General features: G+C 36.0%; 1 protein-coding gene across 1 annotated transcript in view; it reads right to left on the minus strand.

Annotated features, from left to right (window-relative positions):
* Window positions 1-22234, minus strand: part of CDH7 (cadherin 7) — a 124009-nt gene that overhangs the window by 47203 nt on the left and 54572 nt on the right. Inside the window, exons 3-6 of the mRNA XM_059039334.2 lie at window positions 18440-18734; window positions 14251-14370; window positions 7041-7208; window positions 4119-4306 (exon numbers count right to left, since the gene is read on the minus strand). Of these exons, the coding sequence (XP_058895317.1) occupies window positions 4119-4306; window positions 7041-7208; window positions 14251-14370; window positions 18440-18734 (771 nt within the window). The remainder of the gene's footprint in view (window positions 1-4118; window positions 4307-7040; window positions 7209-14250; window positions 14371-18439; window positions 18735-22234) is intronic.

Below are 22234 nucleotides of genomic sequence, written 5' to 3' on the forward strand. Positions count from 1 at the left end.
TTCAAATCTTTGAGAGACTAGGTGGGACTGACCAGTTGGCTGGCAAATGGGACCTGGGCTCTCTCGGACACTTCTACAGAGACTTAGATATTTGCCCAAATCTTTGGGACCACAGCTAAATTTATGAAAAAACCATGGTATTACATTTTTACTAGACCAGCTCCCAACATTGAAGGGAAACACATGCTGCACACACACCCTTCCCTGATCAAGAAAAACAAATTGTGGTACAATTTTACTTCCCCTGTTTAATTATTTGGTTTAAAGAAGGAAGAATGGGAGCAATATTCCAGTCTTAAAAGATGAGCAACAGTAAGTGGGCACAGGAGTGGAGCATAAGTGAGTCCTGCAGGAGGGAACGTTTGAAGACCGAAAAAAGAAAACTTATGTTGCTTCTAGGAATTAAAAGTGGCTTAGTGTCTACTCTAGATCTTTGAATAAAACTAGGAATAGTGGGATATGTATCTGGTAAATATAAGTCTAAATAATTCTAGGGGTCCAAAACTAGCTCTTAGATGTCCATGTAAGAAGTTGGAATATGAGCCTTATTTGAGATTTTTAAACAGGAGAAGCCCTGGATTAATGCAAAACTAATATTAAGGTACAGTGCTACTACAGGTGTAGTCACTGCACATAAAATGTGAATTGCATTTTTGAATAAATTAATAAAAAACTGCTCAAAAATTTTAAAAATTACAAAGTAACAGTACTTTTTCATCTAAAAACTAGATTAACCTCTAATACCATAAGCAAGTTTTTCAAGTGAAAAAAATTCACTGATCACTAAAGCGTGAACTGCAAAGTAAATATCGGGTTGGCCAAAAAGTTCACTTGGGTTTTTCTGTGAGATGTTACAGAAAAACCCAAACAAACTTTTCGGCCAACCCAATATATCATTTCCACTATTTTTAAATAACTCTTAGAGAAGTCACTTTTTATGTTTGTTTATTTCAATATTGGTAAGAACTCTGTGTTGGGTTGGTTAGGCATTGGAATATATGAGCAGAAAATGCAAAACTGTAATTTTTAAAAAGGAGTTTGTGGGTGGAGGGAGCTTTGGAAATAAAAATTAGGCTGATGTATACCACGTAATTACCTTGATATCTATTATTTATGCAGAACTGTGTGGAGAAAGAGGGTAGGAGGAAAGTGTGAAACATTTGCTAACATGAAAGATTTTCAGTGTGAAGAAAACTAAGAGGTGTTATTTCCACTTATTTCTATGTAGATATTATCCGACTTGGTTCTATGCTTTATAGAGTTCAAAGTGAACAAGATTCTCTTCATTAAATATTAAATATCTTACTGGGTATTTACGCCACAACAGTAAAATTGTAAAATTTTCCACCATCGTTGTCTCTCAAGATTTTCCTGTACACTAAGTGTGCTTAATTATCCAAAGGCAATCACTGACATTATATAAGAAAACAGAGGAGGAGAAACAATAAAAATTAGACAGTATTCATCTATTAGAAGCCACTGGAGAAAATAAAACTTATTTTTCGTTGTCAATAATTTAAACAGAAAATAACACAATTTTAATCTCATATTTAGCATAAGAAATTATTGAAACATTCAGCTAACTTCCCATATAATGACAGATTGATAAATTTTTAATTACCAATTATATATTGGGCATTTATTAGGTACAAAACATCACTCACTTGGCTATGCATGGGTAGAAATCTCTAGTATCAAAAATTTAAAAAATACATTAATCTAAATGCGTATAGGATTTGGAATGTTTTTGGATCTTAATTCATTAGACAGACAACAACGTCTTTTTCAATACCTGAGAGAGCTTCAACAACACACTAAATTTCAGTCTAGTGACTGACATCTCCGTGACACATTTCTGCATTTGGACAAGAGTTTTCATCAATACTGAAAGTAGATCATACAGTGCTGTTAATGAAATATATTTTGGTTTGGTCGTTGAATAATATTCCGATGAATCTAGTAACATTGTAATTATAATAACGAATGCATATTATATATTGAAAAACAGTGACGATCCAGAAAAAATTACTGTTATCATTTTAACATTTTCCTGCAATCTTTATTCTATGAAAATTTGAGACAAAGGTCTGTAAAATTTTGGATACTGCTTTTTTATGTAATATTTTATATAATCACTTCCCATATTAGTTAATATGCTAAGACAATGTCACCACATCATTTTGATGATGTACAAGATTCTACAATTTGGAAATATCAAAAATTATTTAACCATTTTTTTTGTTGGACATTCTATGATTCCATATGTTCACTGTACTTAATAATACCTTCATGAGATTTGAGAATTAAGTAAGAAGCCTTTAAATTCCTCAAGGTAAATCCTAGCAGATATTAACCACTACCTAGAACAGTAGTAATAATTATTTATGTGACTTTTATATCATTGTAACTTATCATTAACTTTTACCTTGTAGTTTTTTTAATGAGTTTTATGCTGTGAGATTAAATGCATTTTATCCAGTTTTCTTATAGCTTTTTTTTTAAACAATTAATTCTCTAAAACTTCTAGAAATAATATCAAGGAATTGAGTATAAAATTTTTTCTATTACTGAATCAAATATCTCATATCAAATACATATATATTTGTATTTATATTTCTTCAATGATTTACGCTGTCTCATTATAATATATGAAATATATGTATGTGTTCAATAAAATAATTTCAATATATATTTAAAACTTCTGGAATATGAGCAGATTGATTTCAGATGAATCTCTGAAATCTTTGAGCAGCACTGCACCTTAGTGCTCTCCTTTTATTTTAGACAACAAAACAAAACATTTTACCAAGAGTTGGCCTAGCCTACTTATTAAAACTTTTTTAGACAGATTGTCACCAGCTGAGCTAAAACAGCAGCTGTCCACTGGAAATAACTGCAGAAATGTTTTGCCCATTGGCCTGAAATCGAACATATGTTTTCCTATAACAACTAAAATAAAACTTTCTTTATTGATGTGTGTGAATTATTGAGGAGTGTTAATTACAGAGTTATACACCTGGATTGTCACACTGGCATAAAATCCCAGTATCCTGAGTGTGGGCATTTTCATATATGTTTTAATTTTTAGTATTTCAAACATTTGAGAAAATAAGACTATATTCTGGAACAATTCCTTTTGACTTTTTTTTTTTTTTTTTAATTTAACATTTGTCAAGGATCACATCTATACAGATCCAAGGGAGTTAACAGCTCATTTTCCCCATATCTAATCAGTGCTGGGAGCTAATTTGGCAAATGGTCTTTATATTGGATCATAAAGATTTTTTAAAATCTCTTTTGCACTTATTTTTAAAGGATTATTATAGGCTTCACAACTTTCCATGTTCTGTTTGTATAAATTTTTCAAATACTTCAGTTAATATAAATACTAAAAAGGAATGGCTGATAATGTAGCTAGTCTACAACATTTCAGTTTCTATTTCCAAGTTTATGTATATTATTTTCATGTATGTGGAGTGCTTGTCTAGTTGCTTACAAAGGCTTTTGGATGATTTTAGGGTTTCATTACTAAAATAGTCAACAAAGAAGAATATTCGGGGGGGGATGAATTGGGAGATTGGGATTGACATATATACACTGTTATGTATAAAACAGATAACTAATGAGAACCTACTGTATAGCACAGGGAACTCAACTCTGCTCTGTGGTGACCTAAATGGGAAGGAAATCCAAAAAAAGAGGGGAAATATATACACATATAGCTGACTCACTTCGCTGTACAGCAGAAACTAACACAACATTGTAAAGCAACTATACTCCAATAAAAATTAATTTAAAAAAAAGAAGAATATTCGTCTTGCCAAGCAGGTCATTTAAAACAGCACATTTGCCAGTATGCTTTTCTGTTATAGAGCTATGGATAAGAGCTGTGGGTTTGCTCAGAGAATAGAACTGATAGAGTGTAATTACACGTTACTCAATTTTCCCTACAATCCTGACACGTAAAAATAAATGCACAGCATTTTTTCCTAAAATTAAAATAACAATGGTTCCATAAAGCCATTCAATGTGTCTAACACATTCTTCCATCAGAGCAGACAAGGTTTCTCAATAATCTCTATGGTATTATCTTCACAGGAGACAAAAATAAATATTACCTTCTGTATAGTAATGATTCCTTCCTGTGTATCTTTGTCAACAGAAATCTTGAAAATCCCGACTCCATCACCATCCACAATTTTGTATTCCATTTCAGCATTAGCTCCTATATCTGCATCGGCAGCTTTAATTCTGGCCACAACAGAAGCCACCGGCAATGATTCTGGGACATTATACTGGTACGACCCTGTGAAATTAAAAACAAGAAATGAACAAAACCTTACACCAAACTAACTAATAAAAATTTAATTATTTGGCTCTTTTGCACCATCTTTGCTCAATTTGTTTTTATTTGTTGATGAAGAAGATAACAAAGCAATAAGAGGCAAAAGACAAATGTCATGCAGCCTCAAGAAATTTCATGGAAATAATTAGATAATAATCAATAAGTAAGAGCAGAAACAGATGGCCTGGGGAAAGGCATGAGGAGATCCTCCGGTTCCGGTATTTCTAGTGCTGAGAAATATGCTCCTTTTAATAGTAAAGATAAATTTCAAATAATTATAAATAGACTTAACATTGAGTATTGACTGTAAAGGATTAAAATGCAATTAATATAAATACTGAATATTAAAAAATTAAAATAGTATAGCTTAGGCCTCAAATGGGCAAAAACCAAGCCTAAATAGTTCTGATTACTCAATGTTAGAATTTCCATGGTAGTATCTTTTGCTGCAAAAGTTTCAGAAAACTGGACAAGGAAGCTGATGAAAGTCAATATTAGTTTTCTTTTAGCTCATAAATTTACCGAGGATAAGAATTATTTGTGTGAGCTGGATGTAGAACTGATTTGGAGCACAATGGTACAAGAGCAGAGGCAATGTTATTTGAACAGGAGGAAAGAGAAGCAAAAAAAAAGAATAGTAACTTTTTAAAACTTTCTTTTGTAAAAAGTCTTCACCACCCCTCAACTCCCCCTTACCCTCCCAAAAAATAAAGAAAGAAATAAAAATTTTAAAAAGCCAGTTTGGGAGGCAGATGAAGTACATCAACCATCCGTCTGAAACTAGGAAACACCCCTTCACCTTTGAAACTAGGAAACACCCCTTCACCGTTTTCCTCTAATCATCTACTTTTTCCTCCTTCCTTCACTCTTTTCCATTTCCTTCTGGCTGCTAACAGTGGTGCATTTGCACTTTCTTATGAAGAGAAAAGAAAGGATTCTCTTTGAAACAGAGAAAGGAAAACGTATCCATATGAAGGGACCACATTCTAGGCTAAGAATGATTGCTTTTGCAATTTTCTACATTTTATAAATTGTTACTGATTTTTAAAAATGATTACAACGCATATTTACTATTTTTGAGCGACCCTTTCACATATCTACAAGTGTCCTTAGGAAAATCCAAAAATTTCAAGGTTAGAATAGTGACTAAATGGTAGAGAAAAATCCCAGCCCAAATGAAAAACCTAATGACGTATTTTGGGCTTCCTTCACTTTAATAAGTAGGGGAGTATCTAGTAAGCTAGAAAATCCGTGCTCTATCCTATCAAGTCATGACAACTGAAACCACAAAATTTCTAAGTGTCAATTATTATCACTGTAGTTAAAGAGAAACAGCTAATTCTATTATCAGCCAAATATAATCGCATTAATTGTTTTGTTTTGTTTTGTTTATTCTTCAATCCTCCCCACTGTAAGCCATCAAGGACACAATTAAGGATAAGTTCTTTCTTTAATTTTTTTAATGTTAAAGTTAGTGTAATTTTCTTTATTTTGCCAGCAGGTATTGAAATGTCTGTTGTACAACAATATTAAAAATATGTAAAATAAAAATAAAACATCTAAAGAAGCAGTATTTGAAGGAAAACATGGTGGCACTCATATCTGCAGAGAAAGTGTCCTTGTTTAACATTATTAGCTTTAAGATCTGTTCATAAGGGAGCTCAGTTCCCTATTTCTATCAGACAAGCATTTAAAAACATTGTCGTTTGTATGACTTCCTTATTTTCTTGAGTATTCTAAAGAAATACCACACACATTTACAAAAAAGCAGAAAAAAGGCAACTAAAAGGGAGTGAGATGAAATGCTTTTTTACAATCAGGACAGCTCTACCTAAGGAAATTAGTTTTTTTCCTCTTACTTGTTTAAAACAAAAGCCACTTTGGTCAAAGAAACTAAATTGAGGGCATGTGGTTTTCTGGCTCTTTGGACTGATTTCTTTTGAAATGCTGAGCATTTGCATAAAAAAGATGTGGTAGGTATAGCAGAAGGAATGTTCAAGGTACATGAACTGGGTAAAAAAAAGTGTGGAATGAAAAGTGAAGTTCAGGACTCTTTTATTTTTATCGTTAAAAATAGGGCTTCCCTGGTGGCGCAGTGGTTGAGAATCCGCCTGCCGGATGCAGGAGACACGGGTTCGTGCCCTGGTCCGGGAAGATCCCACATGCCCCGGAGCAACTAAGCCCGTGAGCCATGGCCGCTAGGCCTGCGCGTCCGGAGCCTGTGCTCCGCAACGGGAGAGGCCACAACAGTGAGAGGCCCGCATACCGCAAAAAAAATAAAATAAAATAAAATAAAGCAATGTTTTTAGCATAGAGAATTCATGAAGCATATTTGAATGTTACTAGTTGGCAACAACCTCATAACTTACAGAATGTAAAGAGTAGCATGTCTTTGAATAAAAAGATTAATGCATAAACTTCTTAACTGTCTAGTGTTCAAAGTGTGAACAAAAGAAAAAGCATATTATATTTAAGACAGAAGTAATACAAAGATATAATTACTTCTCTTTATTTTCAATACCCTTATTATTCCATATTACTGAATTAAAAATCATGCCTCGGATAAAACTGGGGAAGAATGTAGTTAAGATACTTATTTGTTTGAGAAGTATTTGGAAAAACTCCTTTTTAAAGACATTTGTATAATCTGGCAAGGAAAACTAACGCGCTTGCCACGTGCAACAGAACAGCTTACTTCGAGGAAAGCGAGGCGGGTTGTCGTTGACATCAGTTAGGGTCACGGTGACCGACGTGGTTCCAGAGAGTCCTCCGTTTTGACCAACCATATCCTTTGCCTGAATAACAAGCAAATACTGGTCTTTAGCCTCTCTATCCATGTTTGGAAGGGCGGTCTTGATGACTCCTGTAAAATTTCAAATCCCAGTAAAATGCATCATGAATCACTGCATTTATACTAGCGAAGATCACCGATAGAGGTAGAAAATAGCTCTTGAGTTGTTGCCTTTTGTTTGGTTTTTTTCCTTTTAATAATTGCAATGCATATTAAAGAACAAAGGGATATAATAATTATATACAATATCACAAACACAGAAAACGCTGTAATGCGGAAGAGCGGAGAGGGAGGATTATCTTTAGATTTTACGGAAATGTATGGTTCAGGAAATACCAACTTATAAAAAATAAAATATACTCCTCTAAAAGAATGGGCAGTGGCCTGTACAAGTATATGACAATGAACCTCTCTTTTTCTCTTTCACCCTCTCCAAAAACTTAATTCCCAGTGATATGAAATCACCACAAACCTTTCAGCTATGGTCCCTCTCTTCCAGCTACTACCTCTTTTCCAGCAAAATAACTATTCCATAAATAAAAAGAATGAGAGTTATTTATGTTTAATAAACAAAACACCATTCCAAACTATGCTGCTGGATGACTTTATGCTGTATCTAAAGGTCTGAGAAAAAGTACTATAGATGAGGATGACTGTGTTAATGGAAATCAAGACACTAAGAATATTGATGTGTTGTGTTGTTTCTTTCGAACCACTTGCATTTAATATGGATAGCCTTTAAGACTTCAGAGGTATGAAAAACTGATTTCAGAACTTCATGTTGCTTGGTAGGAAAGCTTGACTCAATAATCATTGCTGAACTAAATTAGTAGTTTTATATTAATAACTATTTAATTATTACATAAATCGATTAGGTAATAGTATCTTTATGGGATAGAATTTAGTTTATGCTATATGTAAATATATTAAATGACACTATATACTCAATATAATATACTTAGTATACACACATAGAGATTATGTCAAATGAAAACCTATGTATTCAATATTGCCCTATACAGATCTCGAAACTAGCAATATGAGGCCATCTTTGCTAATTAGATACCAGAAGGAGTCTAGAATCCTACTTAATCATTTCCTGTACTTCCATCATTTCCAATGAAGACATCTTACCTACCTACCTGGAACCCTTTTATCGACTTCTTTTGAAAAATTTCTAATCATTTTATTAAACAGATTCTAACTTTTAGAGTTTAAGTCAGAATTTAAATCCCCAATGACTCAGATATAAGGAACAGGAACTCTGGTATCATGGACTTCTCAGGGGCAAAACTGGGCTGTTTGATAAAGGATGATTCTTTGGGAGAACATAACGGTAAACAAGTTGGGATAAATGTGTTTCTTCCCTCATGTTCAGCATAAAAATGTTTTTATATCCTCCAAATTTATAAAATGTTTTTTAAAAGCTGCCAATTGTTTAACTGCTGATTCTTCAATGGACACATGTAAAAATGGTCTGTGTGTGTTATATTTCAGCCCTAAGTATATGTTACAAGCCTACATTATACTATATCAGGCCTGCCCTATTCGTCACAATATTCTACAGTTCCGTAAATATTCTAGGAGTGGGGAAGAGATGAGAAAATCTTTCACTAGTTTAAGAATAACTTAAACAATATGTTACTGGTTCTCAAGATTCCAAGCTGAGTAACACTCACACCATCTTAAGCAACCTTATTGTTATTTAGTTCTAAGCAGCAGCTATCAAATACATACACACATATATATATACACACACACACACCCCAACAATATATCAGTATTTTAAGCATTTAAATTATACTTCTTTGAGTATGCCATTTGTTGTTATTGCTGTTGTTTTAACAATCACTTATTCTAATACACTATACTGGACACTGTTGCTACAAGCACAGCAATACAAGGTCTCTCTAAGTAACCCCTTCACCGAACTCTTTCGGTTATCTACACACTGCTTATAGTTAATCTCTGAAACATCACAATGACAATCAAAAGAAACATAGTCATATACCCATTTGGTTAATTGATAATTGTCTAAGACATAAATATTCTTCTTCGAGCCATAATGATTCTATGAACATTTCATGTCTGTTCTTCCATACTTCCCTTAACTCTAGTATATAAGGCATTGAGTACTGACCTCAGTAAGACACGCTGTTTCCAAGCATAACAATCTTTGTCTAAGAGTTCTGGGACTTACATCTCTCTCTCTCTCTCTCTCTCTCTCTCTCTTTCTCTCTCTTTCTCGATCTCTCTCCCTCCCCCTATACCCACCCCACCTTCCTTTTTTTCTTTGATGTTAATCATCTTTACTTGTAATACTTTTTTATACATTGAGCATTGACAATCTTGAATATTTGACTAATGGTGCATTTCAAATAGATCAAATATTAGTGAAGTTCTAGCAAAATTTCTTACTCATTCATTTTAATTTTTAATTTCTATTCATCTGTCATTTTCCTTCCAAAAATTAATATGTGTAAATGAGTTTGTACCCTTGCACATGTATTATGATGGAGAGAGGTCCATAACATCTCAACTAATCACCAAAGAAAACACAGCCGCCTCATCTTCTCATGGTTTTGCTCAGCAGCATTATTTGAAAGAAAACACTGAATTATCAGGGGAGACGTGTGGTAGTCAAAGTTACTCACTTATTTTTCACACGTCTAATTGTCTCTTTACAAGTGATCCTATATGTAACACTCCTCCAAAGCAAAAATCATCACAAAGTTTGCAAAGAAATGCAGGTGGAAAAGGTAATTTACAAATACCTTAATTATTAAACATATATATATATATATATATTTTTTTTTTTTTTTTTTTTTTTTTTTCTTTCAGTACGCGGGCCTCTCACTGCTGTGGCCTCTCCCGTTGCGGAGCACAGGCTCCGGACGCGCAGGCCCAGCGGCCATGGCTCACGGGCCCAGCCGCTCGGCGGCATGTGGGATCCTCCCGGACCGGGGCACGAACCTGTGTCCCCTGCATCAGCAGGCGGACTGTCAACCACTGTGCCACCAGGGAAGCCCGTTTAAACATATTTTTTACAAGAAGGAAATAACTGGGAGAGAAGTGAATTTAAATAAGAACATTCAAACATAATTTCTAGTTCTATGGCTTTTGCTAGCATTTTAGTTTTGAGTATCAGCTGTCTACATTTGGAAAAGAATTCTCATACGTTGGATTTGATCTGCATTTTGCTCTATATTATATAGACACACACACACACACACACACACACACACACAGCAAACTGTTTTTACTATGTCTCTGAAGTGGTAAAGGCCAGTCTTGCCTAATCATAACTTTACAGTTCTGTGAGATTTCCATGGGAGATGATAATATTTAATTTTAATAGTCAATAATTTTAAGACACTTATGATGAGAAGAATATATCCTGTTAACTCTTTAGAAAAGAGACTGGCTCAGATTTTAGGCTTTCTGATAATCATTTTTCTATAGATGTATATCTGACCAGTAACCCAGAACTTTTTATTTATTTATAATCCATGTCCACAAAAAAGTATTGTGTATGAAACATAAATTTATCACTAGTATTATGCAAAAACTGTCTAGTTTTTGGTCTGGGAATACATTTTCAGATGATTTTCTAATCTCCTACCCGCCATCAATGTTTTGTTTTGCTTTTTAAAGCATATTCTGGGGCTTCCCTGGTGGCTCAGTGGTTGAGAATCCGCCTGCCGATGCAGGAGACACGGGTTCGTGCCCTGGTCCGGGAGGATCCCACATGCCGCGGAGCAACTAAGCCCGTGAGCCATGGCCGCTAGGCCTGCGCGTCTGGAGCCTGTGCTCCGCAACGGGAGAGGCCACAACAGTGAGAGGCCCGCATACCGCAAAAAAAAAAAAAAAAAAAAAAAAGCATATTCTGTTATCATGGAATCTCCTTAAGAATTCAGATGTGCACATTTCTGAAGTCCATTCTGAAGCTCTGGATTAGTCCCAGGAGTCTAGGCAGCCACATCAGTCAGGTAACACAGGGCTGGGCTGTTCATGCTGTCGGATTCAAGATACATTAGATGTACAGGTGAATCTCTTCCCATAAGTTTGTATTCTTTTCTAAATTTTCTGTCTCAGACTTGTATTATTTGGTTTCTCTACCCCTAAGTGAAGCATATAATAGAACCATAAAAACATGGAGAAGAGCCAACAATAGTAGAGATGGACGCTTCTGGAACATCAAAGGATTACAGAGTTGGCATCAAATAAAGAGTCGCTGAGGGAGGGACTGTCGTTACATCCCCTCACTCTTGTGAGAGGGTGTCCTGAGGAAGCCCTGACGGGAGTGAGGGTCCTCTACACCGTGAGCTATGCCACAGGATGGAACATGCATGAAGGGTGTATTAGGGAGGAGGGCTTTGTTACAACTGTATTACTTACCTAAAGCTAGGATGTAACAAGCATGCATGCAATCTCTAATGCAGGCACCATATAATCACACCTCTATGTTTAAGAAAGAACTCCTAAATGACAAGTGATATTTGATACTCCAACCATTTTTCAAGGCCAACTTCATGGTCTTGTGGTCTGTGCAGTCACACACTGTCCCCACGTTTGGTTTCTGCTCTGCTGATGACGTCTGAAATCCTACTAATTTTAGAACAAGAAGCCTGCATTTTCATTTCAAATAGCAAATTATGTAGCCAGTCCTGCCACATATGAAATAGATTGAAAAACTGGATCTATTTGCTTGTAGGTTACAGACTAGATAAACACATTAGAATAATTCTCGATCTCCCTGTGAATTGGGGGACATTATGAAGATAGGTGAGGAGAATCTTTGCAGTCCTTTTAATGCTACATTATTTTGTTTCTAGTGCCATTCTCTTTGCTTGCTGAATTGTCAACATTGTTTTTTGCAGCTACTCACATCTTCCCTTTGTGTACTGCGAAATTACTGTAGAAAATACACTTACCCTCTGGTCATACGGCCAGTAAGTGTGCTACCGATGGAATACACGCTCAGAGATTTTAGCCAGGCTAAGTTAATGATATGTGATTAACAAATAGTAATGGTTATTATTAATATTACTAATATTACTCCTTTTTAAAAAAGAAATTAGAAGTTAAACTTTCAGAGATGTATTTAACAGTGATTTCCTAGGCCTATTTTATAGAATCTTGATTTAACATATTTTCAGCATTTTTCCTGTCAAAAGTTTTACGTTCTTCTCAAAAGGCTTAGATTTGGAGATGTGGGAAGTAATTTTATTTCTTACATAGATAAGAATCATACACCAACTAAGGAAGACTACCTCAAACTGTCTACACAGCTTTTCATGCTTGTAAGGCCTGAAAATTCTCCATCCATTTTTGTCAGAAAAATAGAATTCCATTTTGTTTGCAGGGGGGGGGTGGTACATTCTCTATATTATGATAGCAGAGAGGACACAACAATTCCTAGAATACCTCTGCACGAATGACTATAAGAAAGAGAAGTCCCAATGATTACCATGATTACAGCATTAAAAACTCTTAACCAAAACAAAATTAAATGAAGCCTTACCTCCTGTAAAACACAGTCCTTGAGATTGAAAATTAAAATTAAGTTTGAAGTACTAATCATGCGATGCCATGACACTGACTACTGTCCAGCTGTTCAATAGGTGAGGTTTTACCTGCACAGGGCCTATGAAACACCTATTATCTTACAGCAAAGCTAAAATCACAAGCCAATCATTAGTAGCAGCAAAATATTTAACGCTTGGGATTAGCACATGCTATTTTTGAACAGGTTATATAATGCAGGAGGTGTGTAATTTGTGAGCCAATTGTCAGAAAATTGTCAATGTCTTTCTAGGCTGCAAAGAGTAGATATAGAAGGGAATGGGTGGGTGTGTCTGAATTTAGGTTCTCAGAGCTATCATTAAATCAACCACGAGCACAACTTCTACATTCCCAGGATTCATATCATAAACCAGATACTTTCATTTATTTCTCCTTCAAAACTCACTGAATCAGAACTACTTCTCCTCTATCAGACTTTCTAGGCAGCTTCCAGACTTTATCACAACATTGATAAAAAATATGCCACGGCCTCTATGAAAATTCTAATGAATGATGAGCTCGCAGCGAATTTACTGGTCTGTTTTTGCACAACTGTCATTCTCAAAAGACCCTTAAAATGTTTATCCCCCCCCCACAGTGATTTGAGAATGATTTGATATTGCCATTTTTTATAATATGAAAAACAGGGTACATGGCATTAAAATATTCATTTAGGATCGTAAGTACTATCAAATTTTCAAAATCACAAACTTGCTGTTTGAGGAAGAATTATTCTCCACGATAAAGGCGAAATTATTAAAATATAGAGAAATTTTGGATTTTCACAGCGATGAAGAAAATCAATGGCTCACACCCACCCATCTTCGCACCTGCCCACACTTCCCTATACCCAGAGCCAGAGGAGCAGAATAGATAAAATATTATTTTATAACCAAGAAAACAGTGCTCCAAATTCTAGTCTTACGGTATATAAACTATTTCGTCTTCAAAGCAAAACAGAATATCTAGCCAAACAACCACATATTCTATCCAGGCAGCTTTGCAATTCATAATTTGTTTTTTTTTCTGAAATTAAAAGTCATTTAATTTAGTTTTTGATTCAGCAGATCATCATCCTAATTGTTCTGTTTCAACTAATTTCCCTGAGAAAAACCAGCCCCTGGAAGGACAAGCTGAACCTACTACATATTCTACTGCATGGCAAGGAGATTTTGCTTAAGATTTAAATTTTACTGTGCGTAATTCCTATGTGAATTAATTAAAGAAAACAAAGCAAAAAAAAAATTAGAGATGAATAATGAACATTTCTTATATAGTCATGAGATAACAGCTGAAATACTTTTCAATATCTAATATTTTGTTTAATTTTGGTAGGAATACTGATAAATGTAATAAAATATTCTTCAAATGTGCTAATGTCTCTATAAATAATATGCTGTTTATTACCATGGTACGCATATTGAGAGAACCACGGTAAAAATAGTGTCTGTTATCAATTCCAACTATATTGAATAAAAATAACTATTATTAATTCTATGCCAAGATATAAATGATGACTTTACAAAGAGAGTTGCATGTCAATTTTTACCTGTCTTTGGCTCCACTGAGAAGTATGGCTGTCCTTGCAGGATACTGTAGACCACTCGGGCGCTGTTGCCATACGTAGGATCATCAGCATCCGTTGCTGTCACTTGTACCACTGAGGTCCCTACATGCCAATCCCAAAACCAATGAATTAAAAACTCCCAAATGCCACAAAACATAAGAACTCACAAAACGCTAAAGATTCTACACTAGATTTGTTTTTCATTTTTAATTTTTCTTATTCTAAGGTACATGAAAAATTGATATCATTTTTTTTTTTTTTGCCTAAGACAAACCCCAAAAGATGATAAATGATAATTCCTCCTTCAGAAATATTTAAGGGACATGAAACTATGTTGGCAAAAAAATAAGACTGATGATGTAAGTTAGGCAGGGATATATATTCAGAAGTGGATGGGACTCAAATTTTAGGCATCTCATCCATCAGGGTTGGGTAATAAATTTTTATCAAGAGCAATCTCTGTAAGTCTCAATCACTGTCTAGAAGGCAGCATGTCAAATACTAACATCGTGAGGCTCAAATCACTGAGGCAACCTCACTGCTGTGGCAAAGTAAAGCCAGAAAGAAACTGAAACTTCATTAACTGAACAAAGAATATTCAATTGATACATTTAACTGGATATTAAGTGGTTACTCTGTCTCTTCCTATAGTAGTTTTATTTTTCATTTGTTTTCACTAATTGATTTAAAAACAAAAGCATGAAATGAAAGTTTAAACCAAACCCTCCCAAAGGAGAAAAAGCATGGCAACTTGAAAAATCACAACATTGGTTGTTTTTCTACATTTCATATGATAGAATGTCATATTGCTTTTTCCTTTTACTATGCATTCACGTATTCCATAGGGAAAGCATTTAGTGTGATCTGTTCTTTTTATTTCCGTTTGGAATATCATCTTAAAAATATCAGCTACTCACATTTGCTTAGTTTAAATATTTAAGCACATGTTATTTTATCATTTATGTCCTAGCTGATGGGGATGGGACAAATCCCTTTCTGTATTCTTTTAAGGTTCAAGTTGGTTTCTAATAAATTTCATAAAAATATGGCATTTTTAGACTAACATCTCTTTTAGATATATTCCTATGTAGATCTCCCTCTCTAAATGTCTTAAATAAGTCACCAATGCCCATCTTATTATAAGTCTATTCTCTTTTCCAGATTATGATTTCCCTTACCAATTCTATTTTCTTTCAGACTTGGTGGAAAATTTGAATATGTATGTGTGTGTTGTGCATACACACACACACACACACACACACACACACAACCATTTTGTAAATTCTGAAGGTTTTTTTTTTTTTTATTTGAAAGACTTAGGAGACTGTGCTCTATGAATGCTTGGTAGGACCAAACAGTGAATGATGTATATTTAAAAATCTTTTTAACAATTAGATTTTGACTATTTTAAACTGTTAGAATCAATGACTTTGATGTTCTCTATTTCCTCTATAAGGAAATAGAGAACATCTTTATAGCAACATTGTTACAGCACTATTTATTCTCGTGATATGGTTAAGTACTGTTTTCCTACTTCACTGGAAAAGAAAACACCTTGAAACAAACAAAATAATGAAAACTATATTTCAGTAAATTTCGTTGTGTATAATTTTTTTCTGAAGTGTTCGTTAAATAATTTACTATACATACACACGCACAGGCACACAGACATATACAAACACACACGCACACACACACACTTGTATTCTCATGCTTATCTATGCTCTTCCGGCAACAAATAAGAGATCCCAGGGACTTATGAGTGAGTTTCAAATCTTAGTTAGTTCTCAATGAAAGAAAAAAAAAAAAAAAAAAGGCCTGAATAATAAATACTGAAAACTTGTGTTGAATATACCATACTATTCAGTGGCTATTATAACTTTTTTTTTTTTTTTTTTTTTTTTTTTTTTTTGCGGTACGCGCGCCTCTCATTGTTGTGGCCTCTCCCGTCGCGGAGCACAGGCTCCGGACGCGCAGGCCCAGCGGCCATGGCTCACGGGCCCAGCCGCTCCGCAGCACGTGGGATCTTCCCGGACCGGGGCACGAACCCGTGTCCCCTGCATCGGCAGGCGGATTCTCAACCACTGCGCCACCAGGGAAGCCCCTATTATAACTATTTGGTTAGAATTAAACACTTTGATAAGCTGCCACTATAAATCCATAGGATACATTTTATGTAGACATTTATTGTTCTTAGCTCAAATTTTGATATTAACCAAGTGACCTCAATTAGTGTCAAGTAAATCCTGAAGACATTGAGAAATCATTTTCTAAAAAGTTCTGAACCTGTTGGAATCCAACAACTAAAATAACTTACACATGCACATAATAATCATGCTGTTTGATATCAGAGTGGTACCACTGGAACCAAAACTACAGTGCATTATTCAGCCTCTAGAACAAAAAGCTCACAGTAATCCAATTGGCACTGCTGGGTTCTACACAGGAAAGGAAAACCTCAGCAAGCCCATGAAGAAGGCCCAAAACGCCCAGGAGAATTATGGCATTGAACTGAACTGCTTCAACACACCTCAAAACCTCCTGTTTTTCTAAACGTTACTACTTTGGGGAGGACAACGTGCCTTCTCTTTTCTCTAAAACCTCCCAAATCTTGCTGTTGCTGCTGTCATCATCGTTGTTTTTGTCATTAAACAAGAGCCGCAGGAAGCACTCTGAAGGAGTGGACAGTATTGAGAAAGTGTGAATAAGCCTGTTTGGTCAAAGAAATATTTACACAGAAGATAATTCTAGTGAGACGCTGCCACTGCAGTTCAGAACTTTTCCTGTCCACAAGCATCAATTCCTCTGGCTTCATTTCAGTTTGTATTTCTTTAGCAGCTTGAGCCATGGTCCCAAAATAATGTTCCCTCTCCAATCTGACTGGAACAGAAATTTAGGGTCACTGAATTGGGCACATGTAATACACATCTTTGCAATTCCACTCCCCTGCATAGCAGATGTGTGGATCGAAAGCTGGAATGAACGCGATGGCTTTTATTTAAAGTAAAACAGGTCACAATCAATCAATCAAGTAAAACAAATCAAACTGGGTAAAATTTTCAAGTAAGACTTGAGTTGAAATACGTGTTAAAATACAAGTTCGATTATTATTTTAAATAATAAAATATTTATTTTAAGTTTATTTTAAATAAATTTATTTTTTTATTTTTTATTTTTTATTTTTTTTATTTAAGTTTATTTTAAATAAACTTCCCCCTTCAATACTATAAACAACAGGAAATAAAAGATATAAATCAACTGGTCTCTATTCCAGCCCCATCATTTTTTTAAAAATTATTTTGTAAGATCATCCATACCTAAATTACATACTGGCTGAAAACTATTCCAAAGGTAGCTAAATAAGTGGAATTTAAAAGACAGTTTAATAGTATCTGAAATACAGTATATGCTAAAGGTAATTTACTTTCTATTTTTCCAGTAAGGGGGCAATGTCAAAAGGCCTTTGAGTAAAACACCCTTCATTATTCTTTTATATACCTCATACTGAGTATCACTTTACCATTATTATAAATTCAGTATAAATTTTCATGCATTTAAATTTCTGGAGAAATCACACAAAGATTAGTGGTGGCAGGTAGATGGACATTTACAGGTTCAAGCATACTCTATAAGCAAATAGACCAGCTGATCCTAATATCAGCCTAGCTACACTGCTGGCCTTGCCTGATACCCTGGCCCCAGAGAGATGCTTACAATAGTGAATTCTTATTTTTAACATGGGGAGAAAGAAGAAGAAGAAAAGTAATAGATCATCACAGGGCTGTGTCTAGAATGATTTTTTTTTTTTTTTGGTTTGATAGTAATTTTATTGTTGTTGTTTTTTTTAAACTTCTTCGGCATAATTTGAATCATTTTTAAATTTTAAATATTAAATTGCAAAGGGATTGTAAGACCTATGTAATTTCTTGAAGACACCGAGACAGCTGTGTAAAAGGAAGAACTTCCTAATTTTCCGTATAAATAAAATAATGTGTCAAAAAACAGAATTTGGATGCTGGCTACTAACACATCTCAAACATTCCCCTCACACTAAATGACAATTTCTACACAAATGCTAATGGGATTTCTTCCCCAGTGTTTACGGTGATTTAGTCTTAAATACAAACCTCCTAAAATCAGATGGCACAAGACCAACTTGCTCTTTACTTACCCACAGGAGACATTTCGGGGACTCCGGCAGTGTACGGGCCGTCCAAAAATGTAGGTTCGTTGTCGTTGATGTCCTGAATCTTGATGACGAACTCCGACTCGGGCTCCACGGGCTTGTTGGTGAGCCGGTCCAGCGCCCGGGCGCGAAGGGTGTAATAGGCCTGTTCCTCGCGGTCCAGCCTCTTGGTGGCGTGAATATCGCCGGTGTTCTCATCAATGATGAAAATGGAACTTGCCCCTTCGCCTGACAAGATGTATTTGATGGAACCGTCTCCTTTATCAACATCAGAGTGAAGCTGGTGAAAAATTCATGTGAGATGAGATTAACTTACAAGGCAGTCAGCGATATGGAGATATGTCAAAATAATTCTCATGTCAGGCAGCAGCATATGAAATTTTACTGTTCTTGGAAAGACAAGCTGACGCGTTTTGTGCACAACGGAAACGGCTCTTAGAAATGGGTCAGCTTGCACTTGTGAGCAAGACAATTTCATTTCTTCCTGTAAACAGTCTCATTTCCAAAGGAATTTTCTATCCTTCCCAAAGTTAGGAACTCGTTGCAGTGTTATTTTTGATTTGGTCTGTCCTTGCCAGTTTTAGCCATCTTCCTTGACCAGAGCAGACATTCCGTAACCATGCATAACTGGTTGACTTGATCATATTCCAAGCAAAGGGACTTGCTATAGAACATTTGTAACTTTAGATCTAATATATTTTTTAGTTTGCTTAAAAATCGCCACATCCTTTAAGGGTGCCCTTCCCTCCCAACTCCCACAACTTTTCAGGATTATTAAGGATGGATGGATGTCCAGTACACTAAATTGGTCTCCAAATCCTGTTCTATATTTTAAAATTTGAAGCTGTAAAAGACAAATTACACTGCTCTCTGAAGTAGGAATTTTAAATCAATATGTGCCTGAGACTTCAACTAAAACCTTTCTCGAAATACCAAGAACAGCATTAGATTTGCATGATTAACCCTGGCTACGGCTCAGGGGCAGGGGCAGCCCCTACTGATTTGCATTTCATATCTGGAACTGTCCCTTCTGTATGTCAGAACATTATGTTGAACAGAGGAACCTGAGGAAACTCAGAAATAATTACATACTTCCCTGAACTTCATAACCTGAGAAATACAATGCTCAATCTGTAATTTCAACAATCTTTCATCCTCTATAACTGCCGTGATTCTGAACTGCAAATAATACCAACGCAAAAACCCAATTTACCAAATAACAAGGCTGTTTACTGCCCTGCACAACTACGTTTGCATTCTTTGAAAGACAAGATTCAAAAAATGTAAGATATGGGAAACTTAGGCAAGTGCATGCCCACCCAGTCCATTTCCATCCTTAGCTGTTGAGGGTACTGCTTTTGTACCATGAATTCCTCTAAGTCATTCCTCCATCGCACTGTAACAGCTATGTTTATACTCGGCTTCGGAATACTCGAATACCTACCTGATTTATCCTTTAGTTTCTGCAGTTTTCAGTTAGGACGAAATGATACAAAAAAAAATTAATTTCTGGCACAAGTTTCACTTTAGCTTTGTTCAGTGTGGAATTAACTAGTCAATCACTCTGCAGCATGATTATCCAGCATACGGAGAAGTTGTATTCTTGAAATGCAATGAATTATTTAATTTTCTTAAGTCAATTCTCAGGCTGACTATTACATACATATCTCCCTCTAATTTAAGATGAAGCAAGCTAAGAATTACTATAGTTTGAATTCCTGAATTCTCCCTATGTGCCAGGAACTACTGCGAATGTTCTCTACATAGTAACTCATTCCACCCTCACACTGACTGACTTTATTATCCCTTTAACAGATGAGGAAACTGAGGCAGAGAAAGTACTTTGCTGGTCATGCTGCCAGCTCCCCATGGCAGAGCTAGGAGTATTAAAGCCATTAGGCTGGTGGAAAGCCCATCCCCTAAAATGGGGATCCTGCCCCTGGGGGAGAAGCTGTGTCCTGTGAGGTGAGGACATTAAAGTTGCCACAAAGGAGGACTCAGGGTAGAAGGGTACAGACAACCACTCCCACCTGATCACTCTCCGAATCTCAAAGACGCTCAGTGCTTCCAGGGGTTTCCATCAACACGTTTTATGATGTACCAGGAGGGACCTTTCTTGACGTTACAGAACAGCAATAAACCACACTCAACAACACAGAGCAAAAACTTGAGTCCAGAGACAAATGCAGATGATAGGTGAAAGTAAGTTGCTTTTAAGCAGCTAATACCTCAAATAGTCCCCCCCTACACACACTTCTCACAGTCAGTCTCCCAACCCCTCCTCGCCCTTGATGACCACAGACATACAGAAGTTGTACACAGGTTGCGTCTTTAATCAAAGGTTTGCTATCTCTCTAAATATCACCAGGGGCTCCCATTTATAGGACCAGCCCTTATGATTCATTTAACTAATTCCTATCAACTGACTGCTGTCTTCACAGTGTGGGGATACCATGTGTTCCTGGGGTATTCAGGTAAGGGAGAGAGGATGCATTCCTTTCAATACAGAATACACATAAAATCCTGACTGATCTCTAGCCTGAGCTCTGATGCCGTATCTAATGTTATGTGGTATCGTTAGTTGTTCTCCATTACTGACAGCGTAAGAACTTAAAGGTAAAAAAGGTTCATACTGCTTGTTTGTCCGCTCCTTCAAGGATCAGAATTCTTCTCTTCTACCTCTAACTGCCACCACCATCACTGCCCGCCCCCCACCTACACAGACACACCCACACGTCTATTGCAGGAGCCCTGAAATCTAGCACCCTCCCCATCACTGACACTTTTCTCCCAGCTGGGACCGTCACTAGGCTTGTAACCACTGCCAAAATTCACGAGTGTAAAACTGCTGTGAGTCTCGACTCGGTGTCCTTGCAAGGTTAGTGGAAGCATCTGCAGTTGAAAGTGGAGGACCAACTCTGGAATGTTAAGATGGATACATAATTATCAGATGATGCAGACACTGAATCTGTGAGGCTACGCCCACGATACTAACCTTAATATGTGGGGTGAAACCCACGCTGTTGGGAAAAACTACTATCCTTCTGTGCTGAAAAAGCATGCTCAGAAAAGAAAAATGCTACAAGTGTAGAAGGACTGAACGGCATCCTTAAGTTAAGACAGGTGCCTATGTAGCCCCACCCTAATCCCCGCCAAACGCACACACACACAAGCACACATACACTCATGCACAGTCTTTGTCAATGATGATTATGGAATAGAGTAGGACTCTCCACAGTGAAAACCTCTGGCCAGGAAAAAAAAAATTCTGCGGTCCCACAATATGGTAAGTGAGCAAATAAGCAATAAATGAAAAACAATAAAAATCAAAGATTCGCACTCTATTTGGGTCAGAGTAGAATTCATGTCGTTATGTCTATTTCACTTGCCAATATCCTTGTAAACATGATCTTGTAATTCATCTAAACAATAACAAAAAAATCTTGATTCATCATCAGACAAAACTCACTTGTACTGTGTCCCTAAATCCTTTTTGAAATATTTGTTGTGACTCCAAAGTAAATATTTACATGAAACATATAATTTTTTTTTTTTTTTTTTTTTGGCAAATGAGCACAAAGAGTGAGGAGCACAGCCCTCTTAGCTGAGTCCAGCTCATGATAAGGCAAAAGAATAAGCAGGGAGGAGATCCAAGTATTACGCGAATCCAGTGTCACTATGCTAGCACTGTGTACGGTAACAATGTAAGAGACATGAAACTGCTGCACTGAGTTATAACCTACACAGGCCAGGATGCAAAGCATACTCCACATACACCTA

Source organism: Kogia breviceps, chromosome 15, assembly GCF_026419965.1.
Source record: "Kogia breviceps isolate mKogBre1 chromosome 15, mKogBre1 haplotype 1, whole genome shotgun sequence".
NCBI classification, from domain to species: Eukaryota; Metazoa; Chordata; class Mammalia; order Artiodactyla; family Physeteridae; genus Kogia; species Kogia breviceps.